Below are 14,023 nucleotides of genomic sequence, written 5' to 3' on the forward strand. Positions count from 1 at the left end.
AAGAAATAAAAAAAACTAAAGTATATTATTTCAGAAAACGCAAAAATTAAATTTAAATAAGAAACACATATTCCTAAATAGCGTACATGGTATTTCTGTCTTCATTCCTTACCTACTCGCAGACTCTTTATATCATATTCAATTTCGATGAACACATGCGCATTTCACATGCTGGAAACAGATAACATAAGAAATAATGATGCAGAAAGGGGGGGGGGGGGAGGATTTTTCTTGTGGGAAATCAGTTAATATATTATCATACTCATGTTTGTGTGTAAAACTTTTTTTTTTTGTTCAAGGTATGTTACCTAGAATTTCGTAAAATCTTTTGTAGTCATTCCAGTTTCTGTGAAGATATTAAGCAAATTTGGTTTGAATCTCACAGTCTTTGTTTTCTTCTGGAAAAAATGTGTTTGCAAGAGAATGTAAAATTGAAAATAGATTGACTGTCTTACTACATATTCTTTATTTCCCACACGTCTGTTTAAATACTGTTCATCCATTGTTGGCACACGTGATACTGTGTCAGGAACAGTGGCGTAGCCAGGATTTGTGTATGGGGGTTGTTAAGAATCATGCGCCCCCCCCCCCCCCCCCCCGCCAACAAAACCCAAAAAAAAAAGGAATTAAGTGGGTGGTCCGGGGGTCCTCCCCGGGAGAATTAGGATTTTAAGGTGTAAAATAGTGCTGTTTTAGCAGTTTTCAGGTCTTAAAATTAAATATTGTAATGGTAAAAATTTTGTTAATTTTAATATGAAATTTGTTTGAGTGATGAATAAGAAATTAATTAAAGATTTGGTTCTAAAGGGGGGGGGGGGTTTGAACCCCTAAACCAACCCCTCCCCCTGGCTAACCACTGGTCAGTAATTATATTATTCATGCCTTTCAATAGTTTTGCTTAGAAATCGAACTATGCATTCAATTCGCGAATTTTTGTAATTTCTTATTATGTTTTACCATGCATTTAAGAATCTCAGGCTAGGATGATATCTGTTTCAAAAGTAAAATGTCTGCCATATATGTACATACTGCTTAAACAGATGGAAGAAGTATCTTGTTGCACCTAGTTATAATTCTGTAGTTAACCAGAGAGTTTCATTAAGTGTCAGTTTCATAGATGCAAATGCTATAATGCGACAGTTTCGGTGTTCATCCTTTTGCATTGTCGCTCCTATATTTGTTTGAGATGTGTCACAAGCTAAAATAGTTTCACTGGCTTCAACAATAATTGTAATGCACTCCGATTCACCGGGGCCATACTGGCGTACATACGAGGTTGTGCTCGGGGGCAGGTTCTCTCATCTCTGGACCCATTTGGTGCTACCACATTGTTATGGTGGGTGCTGAAGCCTGTGCCTTGTCAAGGAATGTCAGCTCTGGCTCGGTGTCTGAGAGGGGTGTGGTCAAGTCGTCGAACTCCGTATACTCTGTGATGATGGTTCCGACAGCGGGAATAGTGACGCATGAAACTTCTTGGGTCTCCAGACCGTATTCCGGGTTCTCTGGTGGGGCCTCTGTGGGGCACAGGTTGTTCACAAGATGCTCTAGCTCACAAAGGCTGGCGTTGCGCGAGCCCTTCTCGGGCCACGTTCTGGTCGGTGCTTCTGCTGGGATCGGACGATATCGGGAGTTGTACGTGGTGGGTTGTGCAGGTCATTTATCCCCTGCGAAGTGGGTTCACATCCATTTTTTGACCCCACTTTGGGACCAGCTTGGTCCTCTGTGGGCTTCGTTAGCGGAAAATTCAGTGGGGGTGGAGTAAGTGAGGCGTTCGTTTCCCTGACACCGCGTATGTCATCCCTGTGACTTTATTTTTCTTGCCATTGGGCAGCCTAACTAGGTAGGTGGCAGTCCCGAGTCGTGCTACGTCTTCTCGTGGGAAGGACCATTTCGGGGCCAAGCACGCGCAGGAGTTTCGGCCCCCGGCTGATAGGTGGTGACACCTTATGTGTACCAGCTGCCCAGGGGATAATTGGGCGGGCGAGTTAATAGACTGGGGGGTTCGTTTCTCCTGGAACAGGGCCTAATGTCACCGCACCTCCTCCCGCTTCTCCACGACTGGTACCAGGTACGCAGTCCCAACAATGCTTAATCTCTCCAGGTAATGCCAGGTTGTGCCCATGCAGGAGTTCACCCGGGGAGTGGCCAGTGACCTCATTGGTCTGGCACCGGAAGCATTACAGCAGGGTAGGTAGGTGAAGATCCCATTTGGTGTGGTCCTCGTACAATCGGAGGCGTAACTGTGTCTTTAAGTCCCGATTATGGTGCTCTGTCGTATTCGCACAGGAATGGTAGGTGGGGGTGGTGTGGTGATCAGCCCCCCATTTCTGGAAGGACGTCCGCCAATGGTGGCCCACAAACTGGATGCCATTGTCAGTTATGAGTATCCTGGGAAAACCATAATGCGGGAACACATCCGGTCCATTAGAGTGACCACAGTTCCAGCTTTGACATTTGCCACCGCAAATGCCTTTGCCCACCTGGTGAAACGTCAGTTACCACTACCAGGAGCCACTTCCCACGAGACGTACGCGGGTAGGGACCCATTATGTTGTGTAAAGGTTGGGCAGGGCACCTAGGCACATGTTGTTCGACCTCGTCGGGCCTGTGTGACTTGCGCTGCTAACAGCGCTGGCACAGGCAATGTAGCTCTGTACCTCGGCGACTACCCCTGGCCAGTAGAATGTGCGGCGCACCTACTGCAATGTCTGGTCGGCGCCAGGGTGTCCCACGAGCTTGTGAGTGTGCAGGAAGTGCAAAATGGCCGGACATGCGGCCAGAGACACGTGGATCAGCCACCGGAGCTCTCTGCCGGGTGCCTGGGTTTCAAATATTCCTACCCAGCTCCATTCATTTGGGACTATACGCCTCCCACACTCAGCGAGTCGGGCTTGCGTGTGCTGGTCGTGATGTTGGGCGTCACACACATGTGCGATGAGCTCCGCCATGGTCGCGGGTTCGGGTGGTTGTCCCGGCGTGTCCGTTCCCTGGAGCGTGTACAGCAAGACGGCTGGCGGGCCCAGGTCGGGACGAGGTGATGGGGGTGATAGGGGTGATGGGGGCAGGAGATAGTCTCATTCCTGATTGTCACTGATGATGATCTGTGGATTGGGATGTCGAGGACGTTCATCCGCCAGTTGGTTTTCTCGTCCCGGGATGTGTTTTACCGTGAACGAGAAAGTCTGGATCCACCAGGTGAAAATTCTTAACACTAAAAAAGTATTAACTAAAAAAACTTTGTATGAGAACCTCTATTCCGATTTTTTATTTGCTTAGGTTATGGGTCCACCCAACAGATAGTGACACATGTCACGTGAAACATGGTTTCAGTTTCCACTGTAAGAGTCGCACTTCTATATCTCCCTCCTTGTTCTGTGGCTGGAGCTGTCTTTCGAGGATTTCGCTCTAGCTTCCTTTCCTTCCTGGAGCAGCCCTCTGGGGATTACGCTCTAGACTTCCTCCTCTCTCTGGAGGGCCCCTCGGGGATTACGCTGACGTCGTCTGGCCGACGACCACCCCAGAGCCCGACCTGCACCCGCCAGTATACGCTCCCGCTAACGGAACACACCCCTGGCCATGGCCCACCCGAGTCAGGCGACCCGAACAGCATTTAAAGGCAAAGCCGCGGAAACCTGAGTAGACAAGAGAAGAACCGTACCCATTCCTCCTGAAACATTAAATTAGGATTTAAGCGACAATAAAATCTCTTCCAGACACACCCGTTTAGAGTCTAGCGTAATGAGGTCACGCCCGGCGCGAGAGAGGCCGAGCCTCCCTCGGACGCCATGCCAGTTCGGCAGTTCAGCGCAGCTCACGGACCGGGGCGGACCTACGTCCCACGGAGAGGCAACATCCTTTGTCTACATTGAAAGTAACGTCCGGTAAATATAGTCACTAATTAACAAAACCCCTTTTATTACTTAACCTCTCCGTGAGTACCCGGTCCCTTTTTTCGGTCCAGGACCTAATCCGGCTGCATCAACTTAAGGACACCCCGCACCACACTTGGTCAGCGGGGCTGCTCTTCAGCATACGGCACGGGCCGTCTCCCACAACGTACAGAACTTTATTTAAGGTCACGCGCACGGCGCTGACCACAAACCCGCAAGGGAACTTGGACAAACTTAATTGCGGTGCGTGTTTCACCACAGTGGGCACAACACCCGCGCCGAGACATTTGCATACGGGATTGGCCGTCTCCAATCGCCCGCCCCCTTAATTCAGTGTATTTTTGTATCCCGTATTTTGTACTGCTAACTTACGTTACCCGAGTAACGAGTGCCACGTAACGTGTGCGCGCCCCCTTAATCCAGTGTATTTTTGTATCCTGTGTTTTTTATTGCTAACTTACGTTACCCGAGTAACGAGTGCCACGTAACTTGTGCGCACCCCCTTAATTCAGTGTATTTTTGTATCCCGTATTTTGTATTGCTAACTTACGTTACCCGAGTAACGAGTGCCACGTAACCTGTACACGCCCCCTTAATTCAGTGTATTTTGTGTCCCGCCTTTGTGTTGCGAAATTACGTTACCTGCGTACCCAGTGAGACGTCTGAGACATAACAGCATCCAAGGCCACGTAACGCGGAACACAAACAATACGGCGCCACGGAATAACAAGTAAAACCCCCCCCCCGGGGACCTCTGTAGAGTGTTGTATTGAGTACGACTCGCTCCTCTGAATAAAAGGTACGACACCGCCACCTCAACTCCACGTCTCTTATTTAAAATCATCTCACGCAACACCGCCGCCGGCCCTAGTGGGCCACGCAGGGGCACATACATCCACGACCCCAAATTCACGACTAGAAACGAGCTAGTCTGGTGCCCACCCGGACAACCCAGATCAAGAACCGCCTTTTCCCACTAGGAGCCACACCGGGACTCGAGCCCGAGACCCCGGACGACGGCAACGCTCTAGACTCCCTCCTCTCTCTGGAGCGGCCCCTCGGGGATTACGCTCTAGACTCCCTCCTCTCCCTGGAGCGGCCCCTCGGGGATTACGCTCTAGGCTCCCTCCTCTCCCTGGAGCGGCCCCTCGGGGATTACGCTCTAGGCTCCCTCCTCTCCCTGGAGCGGCCCCTTGGGGATTACGCTCTAGGCTCCTTCTGACTCACCTTCCCCCCCTTTTTTTTTTGCCAAGATCCTCGGCCGCAGCCCACCTCAGCCCGACTCGCCGCTCGACTACGGGAGCTCTTCGGCGACACTTGAGCTCACCACCTCCATCGTCATCGGTCTCTGCCCAGGGACACGTCAATGTGTTAGAATTTTCCATTTTTCGGGCGTAACTTTAGAACTCATTATTTAATTATTTCTTATTTATTTATACACATAACTTCCACATTCATGAACAAGGGAAAATAGACGAACACAAGGAAAAATATTAATACACTTTCAAAAGAAATGGTTTTTCCCTCATTATTAGCCTTCTACCAGTTATATCTACTCTAAAATCAATGTTGTTATACTAACATAAGGATCTTTTGTCAACTTGTTAATGTTCTTTAGATGTCTGTCGGAAAGAAAATAGCGGATCATTCTAGTAGAATTATTCCGACAGCACAAGAATAGGCCCCCAGCTGACCTTTGAAGGAAACTTCCATCGCGAGATAAAGCCCTTACACTTACTTTATATATGTCTGTTCATGTTGGGTGGCAACATTCTATAAGAGTCTCAAAAGTAAGGAGGACAACGTTAATGTATGTTATCTTGAACGTAATATGATGATTATACACACAAGAGCGAACAGATAAGGTGTAAGATGTCTTTTTGAAAGTAAGAATTCGTTTTTAGGTGGATATGAGGCACTTAGGCTGTTGTTACACCAAGCTTTGGTTTACTTTTTTTCACTTAGCACGATGATCTCTGATTCGAAGTTAATTTTTATCGCCTTTCGAAAATATTTTTATTTTATAATTGCTTGTGATTTCCATGTAATTATTCCGGCTCGTAATTTTGAAAATATAAATTTTATCCGAAGTTGGCCAAATGTTAACTGCTCGGTTGTGTTCGATGATTAAACCTTTAATACATTTTATTTTCCCGTGTACAAAACTTTAATCCCTGGCTTTCTGATGTTGGTTGCACTGGAATGCATTTATATTTAAAGTTTACAATTTTGACTAATAGAATTGTTTGAGTTTAAATATATATACAAAATAATAATAATAAATCATTTGTGCCTGTGGAACTGTTAAAAAAGCATGACTGATGAATCAAATGCTGCTGTAATTGCTGTGCCTCGAGAAGATACAGAAGGAGATAATCGGTGGATGTCAGTGGTATGTAATATTTGAGGTTTTGTTTATTGGTGCACCGGCGTATTACAATTAACCCAATGTACTGATGCTAACTTATTATTCTTTTGTAATTTTTTGTAACTGTACACACGGGAGAAAATAATTTTGAAAAATGTATTAGCGAAAGTGAAGCCAAACTATCTATACTCAATGCGTTTTTATTGACAAAAAAAGGCGGATAAATCTCTTGGCCACAACATAAATTTACGTCACTCTTTTTACATTACGGGTAATAATTACTATAATTTTATTCCAACATGCAACACGAAAATGCCATTTGCCATTTTTCCCATATGGCTACCTAACCTATCCTCTACTTAAAATGGTTGTTACAGGGAACTACTTCTAATTTTCGCGCGTCGTTGCTTTTTCATAAATAAAATAATACAATTTGGGAAATACATTTTTCGAACACGAAATATGTTTCTCTATTTACTCTGTAAAAAGTGTTTCTTAATTCCTAGTAGTTTCTGAGGAATTAATGTTTGTAGTTCACATTTGATAGCCTATGCAGTGAAGCATCTGCTGACTTGTTATGTGTGACAGTACGTAACCTGTCGTATGAAAGGTATTATTACGTTTAATACATGCAATGACAATTCCTTTTATATTTCAGGTCGGTGCTGATTGCCTCCATACTGCTAGAAAATATCCCTTGCAAGGTTGATGCTTGAGTTTGGATGCACAGAAGGGACGCATGTATTTTTTATAAGTTATTTTTTACGTTACATTGCATTACAATATCCAAATAAAAAATTGGCACGTTCTTATGTATGGAAAACCACAGGATTGGGTAATATTCCTACAGAGGGACTTTTACATAAAGTAAAAATAAGAAAATACCTTTTTCAAAAACTAGAGACATTCCTTTATTAACCCCGAAAGCAGCATTTTTATATTCTTACTGGTTTCTGAGGAATCACAGTTTATATATTTCATTACAATACCTGTGCATTGAAGCAGTCACTGCTTTTCCGTGTTGTTCAGTGTGTGTATGATTTGAAGGAATTGAGTTAATTTGTGAAAATATTGATTATGTTAGGTTAGCTACATAAAAAAAAATGCTTCAAAACAATGTGGCTGTTTGATTGGGTTAGTATAGCTACATTAAAAATACTTTAATCATGTGGATGGTTGTTTAGTTCATGATAGCTACATTATAAATTGGTAATTCTTAAGCAACCATTAAAAATATTTTACAGTATTTATAATAAAGTAGCTATACTAACACTACCAACTCTCCACAATGTTTTGCAATATTTTTAATGTAGCTAACTTAACTTAATATTTTAGTCTCACGATTTTAAAAATTTTGCTCCCATTCAAATTGTTCGGTACTACATCTTTCAAAATACTACTTTAAATGCAAACGTTAAAAACAAAGATTTCATAATGCAATTGGTTATTTACAAAAACAACTAACAGAAAATAGAAACATTGGTAAATATGTAGTTGAGCGATATGTGTTAAAAAATTTTTTAAAATTCCGAAAATACTTTTATTGTATGCTTATTAACTTCCTATTTTCATTAAACCCGGCGGAGATAAGAAATTACAAATACTTTAGGAGATATCGCCGTTCTTATTTTGCAATACAAGGCCTGTGCAATCATTCGATCGCCACATTTTTTTATTTTACATTGTATTCGTGAATGCCTAATTAATTTAAATGGTCGATTAGGTCAGGTCAGTTACATTATAAATACTTTCAAACTAAGCGGACATTAAAAATAATATGAATTAATTTTAATGGTTGTTTAGTTTTAAAGTATTTATAATTAACTAACCTGACCTAACAAACCGGGACAAAGGATGAACAGTAGGAACTCACGTAATTTTTTTTTACTTATTACTTGCGCAACAATATGCAAATAACAAATAAAACATTAAAATTTGAAACGTTAAAAACTCACCTAAGTTAGAAGCGGGTGCAAGAAAAAAAAAGGTTCATACTCGTAAACAAGAAACAATGTTGAATGCTGCATGAATGCACAGGTATTGTGATGAAAATTAAAAAATTCGATATCTCCTGAAGTATTTGGAATTTCTTATCTCCGCCAGGTTTAATGAAAAGAGGAAGTTAAAGAGCATAGAATAAAAGTATTTTCGGATTAAAAAATTTTTTTTAACACATCACTCAACTACATATTTACTGAAATATTTAATTTACCTTATAATTGCAATATACAGTCATCATATTAACTTCTTTGATCATCAAAACAATACTTCTGTTTACTAAATTTCTTAAAAAAAAAAAAAAAAACTCATCCGCATTGTACTGTAAGCTGTCAACTGTGATTTCTCATCAGAAACTAGTGGGAATTCAGAAATACTGTTTTCAGGGTAAATACAGTTATAGCTCTAGTGTATGAATTAAGTAGGCTATATTAACTTTTTTTTTACTTTACGTAAAAGCCCCTCTGTAAGAATATTACTGTTGGTTGGGGTAGGTTAGCTACATATAAAATAGTTTGGACTGTTAGTTGTCAGGTTAGCTTATAAAATACTTTTAAATATTGTAGATGGTTGTTTAGGTTTGGTATGTTACAAATACAGTAAGTCCTCGGTTTACGTCGGGGTTACGTTCCTGAAAACCGCGACGTAAATAGAAACGACGCAAAATGAGCCATGTTTCATGCCAACGGCCGGCCTCGGCCCAAGGTCGGCCGGAAGCGCTGGCATACAGACGTGACAACGGGCAATTTTATCAGCAAATGACAACCGACAGCATGGGAAACAAGTCCAACTAGTACTTCTCAGCTTTATAGAATGGTTATTTAACCAGCTGCTTTATTACCTTTATTGATTGAAATATAAAAACAGATATATAGTACATACTGTACGTAAGAGCAGGAAGCGTCCCTCGTGATGTATGATAAGATAAGGCGGTGAACGTGTAGCTTACGCTACATAGCATAAATTAACTACCGAAGGAAACAAAGAATTATAAACGAATTATATACGGTGTTTTGGTTAAAATAAAGATTTACGGTCATTGTAAACGACGTTATTGTGAATCGGCGACAACTTAAATTGAAACATGAGTACTCAAAACATTAGCGACGTTAATCCGAAATGACGTAAATCGGTACGACGTAAATAGAGGACTTACTGTACTGTTATATTTTAAGAATGGACGGTTGGGTTGTAATATTTATATTTAAAATACTTTAAAATATTGTAGACAGTTGGTTTTGATTATATAGCAATATTAAAAATAGTCTCGACGGTGGTTAGATTATGTAGCTATATTAAAAATCATGGGCGTCGCAAGGATATATTTTTTTTGGGGGGAGGGGGGGGGACTGCAATTGATTTAGTTGTTGAGGAATATCCATCCCCTGCAAAAAAAAAGGGGGGGGGGGGGTCCTCCTCCGGGAAAATTTGGGGTTTGAAGGTGCAAAAAGTTGGTTTTTAGGCATTTTTCTTTCCTAGATATTCTAAATATAGTTGGTTGCAATATATAATTTATTTTTTATAAAAAATATTTTTAGAGAACAAATTTGTAAAAAAACAGTGCTCACATTACCACGATTGGACTAAATGCACCATGCGCAACATATGGGTTATATCACAGAAATCATATTTTTAATATTACTACGAAACTAAATATATTATTGGAGGGGATGAAATTGAAGACTTTTATTATTGGGGGGGGATGTTTCCCCCCCCGTCCCCCCCGATTGCGATGCCCATGTTAAAAATACTGTAAAATTGTAAGAACTGTTGTTTAGGAATTATCGGTTTCAAATGTAGTGAACTTAACGTCATCAATCTTCCTTATAATTTATTTATATTTGTTTTTATATCGCTTACCTAACCTAACCTAACCAAACCAATTGTTCACACAATTACAAAGTGTTTTTAATTAGCTAATATAACCTAACCAATCATCTACACAATTTTAAAATATTTTAAATAAGCTAAAGTTACCTAACCAAACCAACCTTTCTAATTATTATACACTATTTTCAATGTACCCTAATCTAATCACTTACTAAAACTGTAAACTAGTGGTAAATTTCTTTAAATATCACATCTCCTTAAACAATGATTCTAAAACATGCAATGAAGTGAAAAAAAAAAGTTTGATTTAAAAAAAAAAGAGGCTATCATTCAGAGTATTAAAGTTCCTTGTAGCTGTAAATTTATATTACCAGCTAAAATGAACATACATAGCAGATTTAGCTTATTGAAATAATGTAGGCAATAACAAGCATATTGAATTAAAAACTATAAAATTGATTTTTTTTAAAATTTGTTTTTTCAAAATATTTTTTTTTTCTCCATGGCTACCACTTGAGCACTGGGTAACACGGGAATGTGTGGTGGTAGCTGGTAGCTCCGGCCTCATCAGCGGTGGGGTCTCTCCACCACCTCCATGTCGTCCAGTGGGGCATTGGCGGATGTGGAGAAGGGGATGGCCTCCTTCACGTCACGTAGGTCAAGCATCGCAACTGCTACAACACATTCTTGAATTTAGAACAAACTAGCAGTCAGTTTGAATATAAAAAAAGTTTACTTTAAAGCAAGCTATCATTTTACGTTACTTTAAAACAAGCTAGCATCATACTTTACTTTTAAACAAGCCATCATTTAACACAAGCAATTTAAAACTTGTTACTAAGTTATCATTTAAAACAAGGTATCTTGTAAAGAGTTTACTGCAAGCAATTTCATATTTTTATTTTCACTTTTGCAACAGCTTGCATTGGAAACAACTATATACTTTAAACATACCGACTGTTTATTCTCCACTTGCGTAATGGAGAATATCAAGTGGCTCAAGGTTGACTCTACCAAGGGTGGGAGGAATAGAGAGCGCTGGTGTGTGCCTACGACCTGCACTTAAGCAGTATGAGCAGGGGAAGGTGGAAGAGCACTGGTGTGTCCCTACAACCACTGCTCAGAAGAAACGTCAGCAGTATTCTGACTGCTGAACATAAACTTGAAAAATTTGGGGGTAAAAAAGTTAATTTATTTGGCATGAGTTAGGGAAGGGTGCAGATCTTTATACCCTCAAGGGAATGTGCTGGCACCGTCTTCAGAAAGCCAACGCTTATCATCTCTTGAAGACAGTTCTACCTTGTTCACTTGCTCCGTAAATGCGACATGGCCTCACGAACGGAAATGGTACTGGCTGCAGAGTACACACAAATTTTGAAGGAGGCAATCCAGGTACTGAGGAAACAGGAGTGATCGCAGTACGTTGGCCTCGACACCCTTTGCTTTATGCGTACAAGTACCGTCCTCCATTTTGTATGCATAAAGTTTAGGGCGAAGACCCACGTACTACGTGATGATATTGTCAGTGGCTTCATCTGTCATCACCCCTGTTACATCCTTGTTGACTAAGTGGAAGCATTCATCATTACTTAGCGCATAGTTGGAGGTATCGAAACATGAAGTTAAATCGGGACGAATTGAATCGTAAATATTATCACACTGAACATGGTAAATTAAAGAATCAGAGTCTGAGTACAGGAGATAGGGAGCCTGTTGATGGAATTTCGCTTGCATGTAATTATAATGAAAGTCGTATAAAACTAATTTTGACAAATCCAAAATGGCAACACCCTTGTACAAAGATTTGTCAAAGGTTATTGAACCTTTCTGCAGTTCTATTAATACTTAAAATTCATCTATAGTTTGTCGGGCCTTGAACGTTGGACAACCAATCAGCTCAGCTGCCCTATAAATCATATCTTACCGCAAAACAACACGTATATCCTTGCATTTTCTAGAATATTTCAGTGATTTCCTGAATATACTGTTAGAAAGTAATTAAAAAAAAAAAAAAACAATTTTTTGAATGGATTCGCAGTCTGGACGTGACACGAAGTGTTAAACTGAATTAAATTAGTCATCCAGGCTGCCTGCTCAAACCTTAACACTCAGTGAACCTGGTTGATGACCGCTTCATACTGAATGTTTTGGCATAGACATCATTTTGCACGGCGCGAGAGTTAACAGTAATCTAATAATACAGCCATTTGGTGGTATGTCATTCTCGGAGGCCGGAAGCATATTTGATAGGCAATCGTGACACTCATGGGGGAAGGACAAATCTTCTTCAAAAAAATATAATGTTTTACCATCTATGTTCATGGTGTCGAAATCCCAACTCTCATATTCATCCTTGGGAACCCATTGAAAATTACCCACAGGAAGTTTGCCTAACTTAGTGTGAGCATACAATGCATTTACATAAAAAATGACAGATGTAAGAAGACGGAAGGTTAGGGTTGTAACTGGACATGTAAATAATGTTGGCTTTTGCGTGGCGATGACTTACGTTTGTTATACCTCCACGTATGGCGGATTCCAAGAAGAGCTTTTTATATCCATATCCTTTATCAATTCAAGTCACGCACCGGTTTTACTAAGATGAGCATCGGATGTGAGAGAGGGAGCAGTGATGTAATGAGCCGGGTGCAAAGAATACTACTGAAAACATACAGAACGAAATGACTAATAAATCAGCCAGTAAACAAGTATCCATGTTTAGATAATTAAGTGCTTACACATTCAATGTGGCACAGTGAAATACGTCCTGAGCTCTCTGGGCGTGAGTGTAGTCCAGATTACTCATGTCCGTGCCACTCATGTTATGGAACGATTCCTTACTTGGGAGTGAGACGGTCTGCAAGTCTTCTATGGATGTTACAATATCATATGGGAAAACTCCTTTCCTAGTAGATATCTCAAACTGTGCACTTTCTGGAAACATTGATAGGATGATTTTCAACTGATCTGGCGTGAGATTGCCAGCAAGGGTTTCCAGAGATGAATTTAAAAACTTAAGTGAATGAATGAATCTAAGTCGAACAGTACGCACGCCTCCTTGCGCATTATCTTTTACAGATAAGTATTTTGTAATATATTTGTAACTCTCCAGAGCTACGCCAACAACCTTGACTTCACGGGGGTCTCAACGGTGAAGGAACCGTCTGGCTGTGCAATTCGCCCCGATGCTAAATGTTTTTTTCAAAAAGTGGGAGTTGCAATTTTGTAAATTATGAAATACAGCGATGAGTTGATTTTCCTGCAACTTGAAAGCCAAGTTTATCTTTCTATGGGCATAACAACGTATTTCACCAGAAAAGTGACAATGGTCGAGCACCTTCTGCCCAGCCAATACCTTCTTACAGATATGACAATGTGTTTGACTTGCTAGTCGTGCAGAATCGGCTGGAGTCTGCGTCTTAACAGCGATGGTCTTTAAATAAATATAACTTACTCACGTCATACAAACAAACTTTGCTACCATTTGAGAAATACAATTTTAACCCTCGAATTGCACATATTTCGACAAAGAGCTGTCGTACCCACAGACCAACAAAATGCTATGCGCATAGGCTACGTGTTTGTTTACCCGTGTGGTTCTAGAAGACGTGTCACCAGGCAAACAGGTGGAGAAAGGCTTGAGATAACACTCAGTATCACTGTACGCGATGAAACTGAGGTGATCCTGTTTTGCAACATTCCTAAACTCTAAAATCTTGTCCTCCTCTGTACGGAAACAGGACCACACTGCCTTATGCTGGCTACAGAGATTAGTGTGTGAATTTAATCTGTCTTTGCTGTGAAAATATTGAAGTCAGAGCTTGCAAAACCAGTTCTTATGTTGACGTTTTGAAAGTTGTGAATGCAATAATCTGGACAGAGATTTAATGCATACAAATTGTAGGTGCTCTGTCGCGCCACTCGAACGAATAGCCAA

General features: G+C 40.9%; 1 protein-coding gene across 3 annotated transcripts in view; it reads left to right on the forward strand.

Annotated features, from left to right (window-relative positions):
* Positions 1-6,032: 6,032 nt before the first annotated feature.
* LOC134529587 (platelet-activating factor acetylhydrolase IB subunit alpha1) overlaps positions 6,033-14,023 on the forward strand; it is a 38,714-nt gene continuing 30,723 nt past the window's right edge. The window contains exons 1-3 of one of the 3 annotated variants that reach the window (XM_063363836.1): positions 6,033-6,282; positions 6,917-6,962; positions 10,636-10,739. In XM_063363836.1, coding sequence (XP_063219906.1) covers positions 6,205-6,282; positions 6,917-6,962; positions 10,636-10,739 — 228 coding nt within the window. In that variant the 5' untranslated portion in view covers positions 6,033-6,204. Of the gene's footprint in view, positions 6,283-6,916; positions 7,000-10,635; positions 10,740-14,023 lie in introns of all 3 variants that reach the window. The other 2 variants (XM_063363837.1, XM_063363838.1) reach the window with 2 other exon arrangements.

Source organism: Bacillus rossius, chromosome 2 (assembly GCF_032445375.1).
Source record: "Bacillus rossius redtenbacheri isolate Brsri chromosome 2, Brsri_v3, whole genome shotgun sequence".
NCBI classification, from domain to species: domain Eukaryota; kingdom Metazoa; phylum Arthropoda; class Insecta; order Phasmatodea; family Bacillidae; genus Bacillus; species Bacillus rossius.